The 12,948-nt window shown below is 41.3% G+C and overlaps 1 protein-coding gene across 1 annotated transcript in view; it reads left to right on the forward strand.

Annotated features, from left to right (window-relative positions):
- Positions 1-12,948, forward strand: part of TRPC5 (transient receptor potential cation channel subfamily C member 5) — a 400,026-nt gene that overhangs the window by 238,220 nt on the left and 148,858 nt on the right. The window contains exon 3 of the mRNA XM_053699326.1: positions 4,426-4,762. Coding sequence (XP_053555301.1) covers positions 4,426-4,762 — 337 coding nt within the window. The remainder of the gene's footprint in view (positions 1-4,425; positions 4,763-12,948) is intronic.

The raw sequence follows: 12,948 nt of genomic DNA on the forward strand, positions 1-12,948 counted from the left end.
TGGAATTCAAGGGGCTTCCCCCAAGGGGGAGGTTCCACAGGTCTCAATTGTCTTCAGACCACATAAAAAAACAGGCATTCTTACATTGTGTAGAAGACCTGTTAAAAATGGGAGTGATTCATCCTGTTCCATTAGGAGAACAAGGGATGGGGTTCTACTCCAATCTGTTCATAGTTCCCAAAAAAGAGGGAACATTCAGACCAATCTTAGATCTCAAGATCCTAAACAAGTTTCTCAAGGTTCCATCGTTCAAAATGGAAACCATTCGAACAATTCTTCCTTCCATCCAGGAAGGTCAATTCATGACCACGGTGGATTTAAAGGATGCGTATCTACATATTCCTATCCACAAGGAACATCATCGGTTCCTAAGGTTCGCCTTTCTGGACAAGCATTACCAGTTTGTGGCACTTCCGTTCGGATTAGCCACTGCTCCAAGAATTTTCACAAAGGTACTGGGGTCCCTTCTAGCGGTGCTAAGACCAAGGGGCATTGCAGTAGTACCTTACTTGGACGACATTCTGATTCAAGCGTCGTCCCTTCCACAAGCAAAGGCTCACACGGACATCGTCCTGGCCTTTCTCAGATCTCACGGGTGGAAAGTGAACGTAGAAAAAAGTTCTCTATCTCCGTCAACAAGAATTCCCTTCTTGGGAACAATAATAGACTCCTTAGAAATGAGGATTTTTCTGACAGAGGCCAGAAAATCAAAACTTCTAAACTCTTGTCAAGTACTTCATTCTGTTCCTCTTCCTTCCATAGCGCAGTGCATGGAAGTAATAGGTTTGATGGTCGCGGCAATGGACATAGTTCCTTTTGCGCGAATTCATCTGAGACCATTACAACTGTGCATGCTCAGTCAGTGGAATGGGGATTATACAGACTTGTCTCCGACGATACAAGTAGATCAGAGGACCAGAGATTCACTCCGTTGGTGGCTGTCCCTGGACAACCTGTCACAGGGGATGAGCTTCCGCAGACCAGAGTGGGTCATTGTCACGACCGACGCCAGTCTGGTGGGCTGGGGCGCGGTCTGGGGACTCCTGAAAGCTCAGGGTCTTTGGTCTCGGGAAGAATCTCTTCTCCCGATAAATATTCTGGAACTAAGAGCGATATTCAATGCTCTCAAGGCTTGGCCTCAGCTAGCAAAGGCCAAATTAATACGGTTTCAATCGGACAACATGACGACTGTTGCGTACATCAACCATCAGGGGGGAACAAGGAGTTCCCTGGCGATGGAAGAAGTGACCAAAATCATTCATTGGGCGGAGTCTCACTCCTGCCACTTGTCTGCAATCCACATTCCAGGAGTGGAAAATTGGGAAGCGGATTTTCTGAGTCGTCAGTCATTTCATCCGGGGGAGTGGGAACTCCATCCGGAAATCTTTGCCCAAATTACTCAGTTGTGGGGCAGTCCAGACATGGATCTGATGGCCTCTCGTCAGAACTTCAAGGTTCCTTGCTACGGGTCCAGATCCAGGGATCCCAAGGCGACTCTAGTAGATGCACTAGTAGCACCTTGGACCTTCAAACTAGCGTATGTATTCCCACCGTTTCCTCTCATCCCCAGGCTGGTAGCCAGGATCTATCAGGAGAGGGCATCGGTGATCTTGATAGCTCCTGCGTGGCCACGCAGGACTTGGTATGCAGACCTGGTGAATATGTCATCGGCTCCACCATGGAAGCTACCTTTGAGACGGGACCTTCTTGTTCAAGGTCCGTTCGAACATCCGAATCTGGTCTCACTCCAACTGACTGCTTGGAGATTGAACGCTTGATTTTATCAAAGCGAGGGTTCTCAGATTCTGTCATTGATACTCTTGTTCAGGCCAGAAAGCCTGTAACTAGAAAAATTTACCATAAAATATGGAAAAAATATATCTGTTGGTGTGAATCTAAAGGATTCCCATGGAACAAGATAAAAATTCCTAAGATTCTATCCTTTCTACAAGAGGGTTTGGAGAAAGGATTATCTGCAAGTTCTTTGAAGGGACAGATTTCTGCTTTATCTGTTTTACTTCACAAAAAGCTGGCGGCTGTGCCAGATGTTCAAGCTTTTGTTCAGGCTCTGGTTAGAATCAAGCCTGTTTACAAACCTTTGACTCCTCCTTGGAGTCTCAATTTAGTTCTTTCAGTTCTTCAGGGGGTTCCGTTTGAACCCTTACATTCCGTTGATATTAAGTTATTATCTTGGAAAGTTTTGTTTTTGGTTGCAATTTCTTCTGCTAGAAGAGTTTCAGAGTTATCTGCTCTGCAGTGTTCTCCTCCTTATCTGGTGTTCCATGCAGATAAGGTGGTTTTGCGTACTAAACCTGGTTTTCTTCCGAAAGTTGTTTCTAACAAAAACATTAACCAGGAGATAGTCGTGCCTTCTTTGTGTCCGAATCCAGTTTCAAAGAAGGAACGTTTGTTGCACAATTTGGATGTAGTTCGTGCTCTAAAATTCTATTTAGATGCTACAAAGGATTTTAGACAAACATCTTCCTTGTTTGTTGTTTATTCTGGTAAAAGGAGAGGTCAAAAAGCAACTTCTACCTCTCTCTCTTTTTGGCTTAAAAGCATCATCAGATTGGCTTACGAGACTGCCGGACGGCAGCCTCCTGAAAGAATCACAGCTCATTCCACTAGGGCCGTGGCTTCCACATGGGCCTTCAAGAACGAGGCTTCTGTTGATCAGATATGTAAGGCAGCGACTTGGTCTTCACTGCACACTTTTACTAAATTTTACAAATTTGATACTTTTGCTTCTTCTGAGGCTATTTTTGGGAGAAAGGTTTTGCAAGCCGTGGTGCCTTCCAGCTAGGTGACCTGATTTGCTCCCTCCCTTCATCCGTGTCCTAAAGCTTTGGTATTGGTTCCCACAAGTAAGGATGACGCCGTGGACCGGACACACCTATGTTGGAGAAAACAGAATTTATGTTTACCTGATAAATTGCTTTCTCCAACGGTGTGTCCGGTCCACGGCCCGCCCTGGTTTTTTTAATCAGGTCTGATAATTTATTTTCTTTAACTACAGTCACCACGGTATCATATGATTTCTCCTATGCAAATATTCCTCCTTTACGTCGGTCGAATGACTGGGGAAGGCGGAGCCTAGGAGGGATCATGTGACCAGCTTTGCTGGGCTCTTTGCCATTTCCTGTTGGGGAAGAGAATATCCCACAAGTAAGGATGACGCCGTGGACCGGACACACCGTTGGAGAAAGTAATTTATCAGGTAAACATAAATTCTGTTTTTTGAAAGCTAAACCTATGTAGGCTCAAACTAATTTCTAGACTGTTGAAAGCTGCCTCTTATCTCGGTGCATTTTTACATTTTTTCACAGTTTAACAGTGCTAGTTCATGTGTGTCATATAGATAACATTGTGCTCACTCCCGTGGAGTTACTTATGAGAGGGCACTGATTGGCTAAAATGCAAGTCTGTCAAAAGAACTGAGATAAAGGGGCTGTCTACAGAGGCTTACATACAAGGTAATCACAGAGGTAAAAAGTGTATTAACATAACAGTGTTAGCTATGAAAATCTGTGGAATGAATAATAAAGGGATTATCTATCTCTTTAAACATTAAACATTGTCAAGTAGACTGTCCCTTTAACTTTACATTTTAGTATACAAACGTCCTTAAAGAGTATAGAAGCTGGAATTTAGCATTGCGCAAGCAAAGATTTGTTCACCCACACCCCCAACGAACGCTCACATAATTTGTTGCAGAACTTGAATGAGTTCAAGATGTTTGACTTTCCCAACCTCTGAGGTTTCAAACAGGTTACAAAGCAGAGGATCTAAAAGAGTGCCTGTACCACAATGACTCTGAAACTTCTGACACAGCTCCATAAATAGGGACCATTGTTATAAAAATATAAAAGGGCCTGATTCTGATAATAAAATTCACTGGCACAGGACACATTCTATACACACCCACAAGCAATGTTATATACCGGTATATCAAACATATATATGTTAGGAAAATAATTAGTTTCGTGTATAAAACTGAATGGCCTTAAATAGCCTGACTAACTAATTTTGGGGGGTATAATGACACTTGAAAAAATATAATTTCATGTAAAATGCTGAACATTATTACCAAAAGAAAAGTAACTAACCATAACAGTTGATATATGTTATAAAAGTTTACTAAATAAATTTCATGTACCTCCCTCCAGTCATGAGTGCTGCCATTTTAGAATCTAGGTTACACTGCAGGTATCTGCACATGTGCAGTAACTCTCCTTCAAACAGGTCAGCACTGTAATGTAGTAAACAATAGATATCAACATGGCGGTACCTATGGCTAGAGGGCGGTAGGATTTACCTCAATGCTATGCTTATAAAATATATTTAGTGTTTTGTGTCACTTTTAAAGTTTATGCTTAAAAATTTGTTTTACCCATAGACTAATATTTCTTTATCTTTCTTCCTCAGTTTGTGGCACAGCCAAACTGCCAACAACTACTGGCAACACTGTGGTATGATGGATTTCCAGGATGGCGTCGGAAGCACTGGGCAGTAAAGCTTTTGACCTGTATCACCATTGGGCTGTTATTTCCAGTTCTTTCCGTGGCATATTTGATCGCACCCAAGAGCAGGCTGGGACTGTTCATTAAAAAGCCATTCATCAAGTTTATTTGCCATACGGCCTCATATCTCACCTTTCTCTTCCTCCTGCTTTTGGCCTCTCAGCACATAGTAAGGACTCACCTACATACGCAGGGACCTCCCCCAACCGTGGTGGAGTGGATGATATTACCGTGGGTTCTAGGTAAGGCTCTCACCATCGTCTATAAAGCTTAAACATAATAAATTACTGAGAGTTCTAAATTAGAAATCTAAAATACTATTTAATATGCACTTCTAGCAATGCAATTTTCTCCAATTTGTTTTTAAGGGGTGTATATAAGTTATTTTAAAAATATCAAAGGTGCCTGTATAACATAGGACATCATTTAAATATATAGCAATATCATGTGCTAAGTGCTTTTAACATTTTACAAAAATACAAAAGTTTGAGCTACTTAAAATAACACATTGAGCCTCTATTTAAAGATGTATAAATCTAACATATCTAACATAAAAAGAAGTAGGGTGATAACTACATATATTATTCTAATTCAAATGCTGCAATATAAATGTATGGTTTTTTTTTTATTGATCCAGTAAAATAGTTTACCAATCTTGCTATAGAATGTGTGTTACTGTATGCATTGTCAAATATTGAGAATGGTTTCCACCTATGCAATATCCGGAATCTTTTCCAGCCATCACAAAATTATCATGTTAGACAGGAGTTTATAGGAATTATCTTAGTTAAAGGAACATAAAATAAAAGACAGAAAAAAGTTTATTAGCAAGATGTACAATTCTAGTCCAAGGGATATGACGACGCTTGCATGAAGGTTATGGAGTTTATACAAATTAATATATTGGGCTAAGCTTTACTTATTTTTTTCTTTTGTGTGTTAAAGAGATATGAAACCCAAAATTAGTTTTTCATTATTCAGAGAGAGCATGCAATTTCTTTCCAATGGCATGGAGAGTCCACGATTTCATTCCAATTACTAGCCGGAATTCAACTCCTAGCCAGCAGGAGGAAACAAAGAGCACCCCAGCAGAGCTGTTATGTGTCACTTCCCTTACCCATAATCCCCAGTAATTCTTTGCCTCTATCATCGGGAGCTGTGCAAAATCGATGTCTGGAGATATTAATCCTTTCCCTGCAAGCAAGGATTGGGGCTATGATGTGTCCATATCAATCTCTTTAGTAAGAGTAATGGTGGATTTTAGCAGTTAGAAGATGGCAAGGTGGTCTTTGTTTAGCATCTACCATTATTGCTACCCCTATATAGAAAACCAGGGTTGGTTACTCTGTTTTCTTTTTTCATCAGGTCATCTGTCAGAGATCAGCTGAGTCTGGCCTACCTGAGAAGCTGCTTCTGCCCTACAGCTGAAGCTCCTAAAGCTAAGTGATTTTATTCCTTCTAGGTGAGAAGGCCCAAGAACTTTGGGGGTTAATGTCCTCTCCTTTTTAGAATGGTTGGGATTTATAGAAGGGCCGTAAGTACTGGACTCTGTGCTGCTGAATGTTTATGGCAGTTAAGCCAACGTGGGTGTGTAATCGTGTAATCTTTGTGTGGGACACATAGTGACACAGATTTTGCATCAGTAGACAGGGATTGTCAGTCTCTCCCTGAAATTCATTAGACTCCCTGCTCTGATCCTCAGGGAGCTGGCAGTACGAAGTGTTAGCACAAGCCTGATAATTTTGGGCGCCATTTCACCCGATCATTCAGGCTTTTAGGCATTTAATCACTCTATGGGCATTAAGCCTTTATTTTCTATGTACGTGGGTATGTGACAGGAGCAGAAGGTTATCCTTGTTTCCTATACCATCTCCCTGTGTGGAGTGCTGCCGACTGGTCCATGACATGTTCATGTCCGTGGGAGTTTTAAAATTTTTGAGGCTTCCAAAATATGGCGTCTCACTTTTACTCAATTTTATGGCACAGTTAATTAGAGCGCAGCAGAGCGAGGGGCCTTTACTTAGGGGCGTGGCTTACTTTCTATGCCGATAATGGCGGACGCTCTCTATCTCCTTTTTCAGGTAACCCTTTTGCGGTGATCGCAAAGCGCTCCCTTATTGTTGCCTTATGCACTGCTCTCTACCGCTTATATCACGGTGTGGGCTAGATGCAAGTTGGGCACTTTATTCAGTGTGTTGCGAGTTTACTTGAACGCTTAAGTACATATGTCTGTTTCCCTTGCAGCTTCCTCCCTATCTTGCTTGCCAGGTCTCTTAGAGTTGAGACTTTGTTTTTTTTTTGTTTTTTTTTATACCTTTAATGTGTCATATTGAGGCGATAATCTACAGTTAGGGGAAGATGTTTTTCTCTGCGGGGTGTCTTGTAGTGCTCTGATCGCACTTGCAAGAGTTAAATATCTATAAGGCGCTTAGACTTAGCGGTCTTTCAAGCTGTTTTTTAATTCAAATTTTCATTGTGTGTAGAACTTATACAAGAATCTATAAGGAAATGGGAGCAGTTTGTCCTCATTTTTATTTTCTCTGCATTTGTGTTTTAGAATATTTTCAGAGTTAAATGCTATTTTATTTTGTAAGGTTTTATCATGAAATTTCATGGTAGGCTGCCATCTAGTGGCAGTTTTATGTATATGATCAATCACATTTTAATATTTTATGTGTATTCATCTGCATTTAATCTCTTCATATTGGGAGACTATCATGCTGTTGGTAGCATAAAAATTACTTAGATATCTAAGTGCCCTCAAATTATAATTTTAATTTCATAGCTTATATTATTTACTTATTGAGGTTTACCATGTCTGGTACAGGGACTCCTCTATACATCCATCAGTGGCTCAGTGTATGGAAGTAATTGGTCTAATGGTTGCTTCCATGGATATTATTCCTTTTGCTCATATTCATCTCAGAACGCCACTCGGATCTCTCTCAGAGGATAGTCTTAGACTCAATAACGAGAGACTCTCTATCTTGTTGACTTTCCTAGGATCATCTGTCTCAGGGAACTTGCTTCCGGAAACCATCTTGGGAGATTGTGACCACGAATGCCAGCCTCTCGGACTGAGGAGCAATTTGGGGTTCTTTAAAGACTCAGGGTCTTTGGACCCGTGAGGAGCCTTCTCTCCCAATAAACATCTTGGAACTGAGAGCAATCTTCAATGCTCCCCACCTGAAGGATATCCTTGTGAATACTTCCGGATGGAGAGCCCACTTCCCTGGTCTGGTGGAGCAGTTTGGGGTTCTTTAAAGACTCAGGGTTTTTGGACCCATGAACATTCTTCTCTCCCAATAAACATCTTGGAACTGAGAGCAATCTTCAATGCTCTATAGCTTGACCTCAACTAGGTTTGGTCCGATTTATCAGATTTCAGTCGGACAACATCACTTCAGTGGTGTATATCAACTACCAGGGAGGAACTCAGAGTTCCTTAGCTATAAAGGAGGTGACTCGCATTTTCCAGTGGACGGAATCTCACGATTGTCTCCGCTCTGCCACCCACATCCCAGGGGTGGACAACTGGGAAGCGGATTTTCTGAGCAGACTGACCTTTCATCTGGATGAAAGGTCTGTCTGCTCAGAAAATCCGCTTCCCAGTTGTCCACCCCAGAAAAAACATGCCTAGCTAAGATTAGGTGGTCAATCTCCAAGCAGTCAGCTTCAGAGAATCTAGATTTAGGTGGAGGAAGGGACCCTGAAGAGAAAGTCCTTCCTCTGAAGAAACCTCCAAGGGGGAAGAGATGACATCTTCACCAGATCCATGAATCAGATCCTGTGAGGCCTGGCAGGAGCTATTAGAATCACAGACACCCTTTCCTGTTTAATACAAGCAATTACTTGAGGAAGGAGGGCAAATGGAGGGAACAAGTATGCTAGATCGAAGTCCCAAGGAAATGTCAGAGCATCGATCAGAACTGCTTGAGGATCTCTTGATCTTGACCCGTACCTTCAAAGCTTGGCGTTTAGACGAGACGCCATCAGATCCGGAACCTCCCACCGGAGGGATATCCTTGTGAATACTTCCGGATGGAGAGCCCACTTCCCTGGTCTGGTGGAGCAGTTTGGGGTTCTTAAAAGACTCAGGGAACTGAGAGCAATCTTCAATGCTCCCCATCTGAGGGATATCCTTGTGAATACTTCCGGATGTAGAGCCCACTCCCCTGGTCTGGTGGAACAGTTTGGGGTTCTTTAAAGAAACAGGGTTTTTGGACCCATGAGCAGTCTTCTCTCCCAATAAACATCTTGGAACTGAGAGCAATCTTCAATGCTCTATAGCTTGGCGTCAACTAGGTTTGGTCCAATTTATCAGATTTCAGTCGGGCAACATCACTTCAGTGGAGGAACTCAGAGTTCCTTAGCTATGAAGGAGATGACTCGCATTCTCCAGTGGACAGAATCTCACGATTGTCTCCTCTCTGCCACCCACATCCCAGGAGTGGACAAGTGGGAAGCGGATTTTCTGAGCAGACAGACCTTTCATCTGGATGAAAGGTCTGTCTGCTCAGAAAATCCGCTTCCCAGTTGTCCACCCCAGAAAAAAACGCACCTAGCTAAGATTAGGTGGTCAATCTCCAAGCAGTCAGCTTCAGAGAATCTAGATTTAGGTGGAGGAAGGGACCCTGAAGAGAAAGTCCTTCCTCAGAAGAAACCTCCAAGGGGGAAGAGATGACATCTTCACTAGATCAATGAATCAGATCCTGTGAGGCCTGGCAGGAGCTATTAGAATCACAGCTATTAGAATCACAGACACCTGTTTAATACGAACAATTACTTGAGGAAGGAATTGTGAGATTCCATCCACTGGAGAATGCGAGTCACCTCCTTCATAGCTAAGGAACTCTGAGTTCCTCCTTGGTGATTGATATACACCACTGAAGTGATGTTGTCTGACTGAAATCTGATAAATTGGACCAAACCTAGTTGAGGCCAAGCTATAGAGTATTGAAGATTGCTCTCAGTTCCAAGATGTTTATTGGGAGAGAAGACTCCTCATGGGTCCAAAGACCCTGAGTCTTTAAAGAACCCCAAACTGCTCCACCAGACCAGGGGAGTGGGCTCTCCATCCGGAAGTATTCACAAGGATACCCCTCAGGTTGGGGGTTCCGGATCTGATGGCGTCTCGTCTAAACGCCAAGCTTCCAACGTACGGGTCAAGATCAAGAGATCCTCAAGCAGTTCTGATTGATGCTCTGGCGTTTCCTTGGGACTTGGATCTAGCATACTTGTTCCCTCCGTTTGCCCTCCTTCCTTGAGTAATTGCTCATATTAAACAGGAAAGGGTGTCTGTGATTCTAATAGCTCCTGCCAGGCCTCACAGGATCTGTTTCATGGATCTGGTAAAGATGTCATCTCTCCCCCCTTGGAGGTTTCTTCTGAGGAAGGACTTTCTCTTCAGGGTCCTTTCCTCCACCTAAATCTAGATTCTCTGAAGCTGACTGCTTGGAGATTGACCACCTAATCTTAGCTAGGCACGTTTTTTTCTGAGAAGGTCATTGATACCATGCTCCAAGCTCATAAACCTGTTACTCGTAAGATTTACCATAAGGTATGGTGTAAATACCTTTTATTGGTACGAATCTAAGGGTTTCTCTTGGAGTCGGGTAAAGATCCCCCGCATTTTATCTTTTCTTCAGGATGGTCTGGAGAAAAGTTTGTCAGTCAGTACTCTGAAGTGTCAGATTTCTGCACTGTCTATTCTTTTACACAAACGTTTGGCAGATCTGCCAGATGTTCATTCTTTTGTTCAGGCCTTGATCAGAATCAGGCCTGTGTTTAATCCTCTTGATCCTCAATGGAGTCTTAACCTTGTTCTTAGAGTTTTACAACAGGTTCTGTTTGAGCCTATGCATTCAGTTGATATTAAGTTGTTATCCTGGAAAGTTTTATTTCTCCTCGCTATTTCTTCTTCTCGTAGAGTCTCTGAACTTTCGGCTCTACAATGTGATTCTCCTTACCTTATTTTGTATGCGGATAAGGTGGTCCTTCATACTAAGTTGGGATTTATTCCTAAGGTAGTGTCGAATCGCAACATTAATCAAGAAATTGTTGTTCCTTCCTTTTGTCCTAACCCTTCTTCTCAGAAGGAATGTCTGTTGCACAACCTGGATGTTGTGTGTGCTCTAAAATTTTACCTGCTAGCATCTAAAGATTTTTGGCAATCTACTGCCCTATTTGGTGTTTTCTCTGGTAAGCGTAAGGGTCTTCTACTTCTCTTTCTCTCTGGTTGAGAAGTGTTATCCGGTTAGCTTATGAGACAGCTAGACAACAGCCTTCTGAAAGAATTACAGCTTCCTCCACTAGGGCTGTCTTTTCTTCCTGGGTTTTCAATAATGAATATTTGGAGCAATTCTTCAAGGTGGCCACTTGGTCCTCCTCATTGCATTTCCAATTTTAAAAATGTGATTTTTTTGCCTCGGCTGAGGCTTAATTTGGGAGACAAGTTCTTTAAGTGGTGGTGCCTTCTGTTTAGGTCTGCCTGTCTTGCTCTCCATCCCTTTCATTCTGTGTCCTCTAGCTTAAGTATTAGTTCCCACTAGTAATTGGAATGAAGTTGTGGACTCTCCATGCCATTGGAAAGAAAACAAAATTTATGCTTACCTGATACATTTCTTTCTTTTCTGGCATGGAGAGACCACGACCCGCCCTTAATTAAATTTAAGACAGCAATTTTTGTTTGTACAAACCTCAGGCACCTCTATACCCCTGTGTTATCTTCTTTTTCCATTTTCCTTCGGTCAAATGACTGGGGATTATGGGTAAGGGAAGTGCAAGCAGGTACATGTATTGTGTTTCTGGACAGCACTATCTATATGCACTATTCATATTCCTCCCTGCAGCATGTGAACTTATAAGTGTTCAGGAAAACATGGCTGAGGTGGCAACATTAAGTGCACAGCAGTTCCTTAGCCCAGTGTTTCTCAATTTCAGTCCTCGTCAAGTACCCCTAACAGGCCATATTTTCATTATCTCTTAGCTAGAGCACAGATGAAATAATTAGCTGATGACTGCGAGCAAGTAAGTAACTATGGTTACTGATCAGCTGATTATTTCACCTGTAGTTTAGATAGCATGACAATCTGGTCTGTTAGGGCAACTTAAAGGGACATTCTGCTCAAAATTTAAATGCACATAGATGAATTACATCTTTAAATATAAACATGTTTGTAATATACATGTATTGGCAAAAATTATCACTATTTTCTTTGCATGTGCATGTCAAAAACATAGCTAGATATTCTCAGAGCACCAGCATTTTGAATACCACAGCTGCTCTGAGGGCCAGTGGGGCTTGTATCGTGAGCAATTAACAAATCGAGTAATTAGCAGAAGGTACAAGCACCTTACGTTCTCTGAGCAAGTGCTGTTTTAAAAATGCTATAAGTGTATATAGAAAAAGGGAGCACCAACCATAGGCTAAAGTATCAATATATAATAATGTGATTAAAAATACATTTATTAACATACATACATATTAGAGTACCCTATATATATATAAAAAATCATTAAAAATGTTCCATATTTGGATATTTCTCATCCACATTAGGATTTCACTTGGATACACAGGATATAGGACTTTTTACACTTAAGACACTCCACAAGGATATTTAAAGACTATTATCAAGTTATAATATCACTTGGGATTATTTCACGTTATATTGATTATGTTCTTTTTTGAGGGCTAACCTATACTTTTTTACTGTTTTTATATATATATATATAGGGTACCCTAATATGTATGTATGTTAATAAATGTATTTTTAATCACATTATTATATATTGATACTTTAGCCTATGGTTGGTGCCTCCTTTTTCTATATATAGCTATTTATATTGAGTTTTTAGGGATCTCATTTTGGGAGCTCGTATCTTTTGAATGTTGGCGCTGTTTTTATATGTTTTAACCTCATTGTTTTAAAAATGCTGGTGCACGGTGTATACTTAAATAAACTTTTGAAACAGTTATAAGTTTTATTAGAAGCATTTTTGCTAATACATGTATGTTACAAAAATGCTTCTATACAAAACATAAATGTACCCTCGTGGATTCCATTTTTTGCTGGAATGTCCCTTTAAGAGCTGCAGTTGAGAAACACTGTGTTAGCCTATGTAAGTTAAGCTCTGGATCAGCAATACATATCTTCTCCAGAGTTGAAAAGGGCCATTGAGACAATTAGGGAACACATATTTACATATCCGCCAGTCACCGCCTGTGTTCAGCACTGGAGGGCAGTGTTTTGCTTTCCAGAGCTGACTTTAAATATGTATTTAACCCCTTTATAAGAGGGGTAAACGTATCATTCTGTGCATGCAACAGTGCAATTAGAAAAGTCTATAATGCAATAAAGCATTTTATTATTGATTCATTATATTCCTTTAATGGGGTGATGGTTTGTTAAATGTCACAGGCAATCTG

The sequence above is a fragment of the Bombina bombina genome, chromosome 1 (assembly GCF_027579735.1).
Source record: "Bombina bombina isolate aBomBom1 chromosome 1, aBomBom1.pri, whole genome shotgun sequence".
NCBI lineage: Eukaryota > Metazoa > Chordata > Amphibia > Anura > Bombinatoridae > Bombina > Bombina bombina.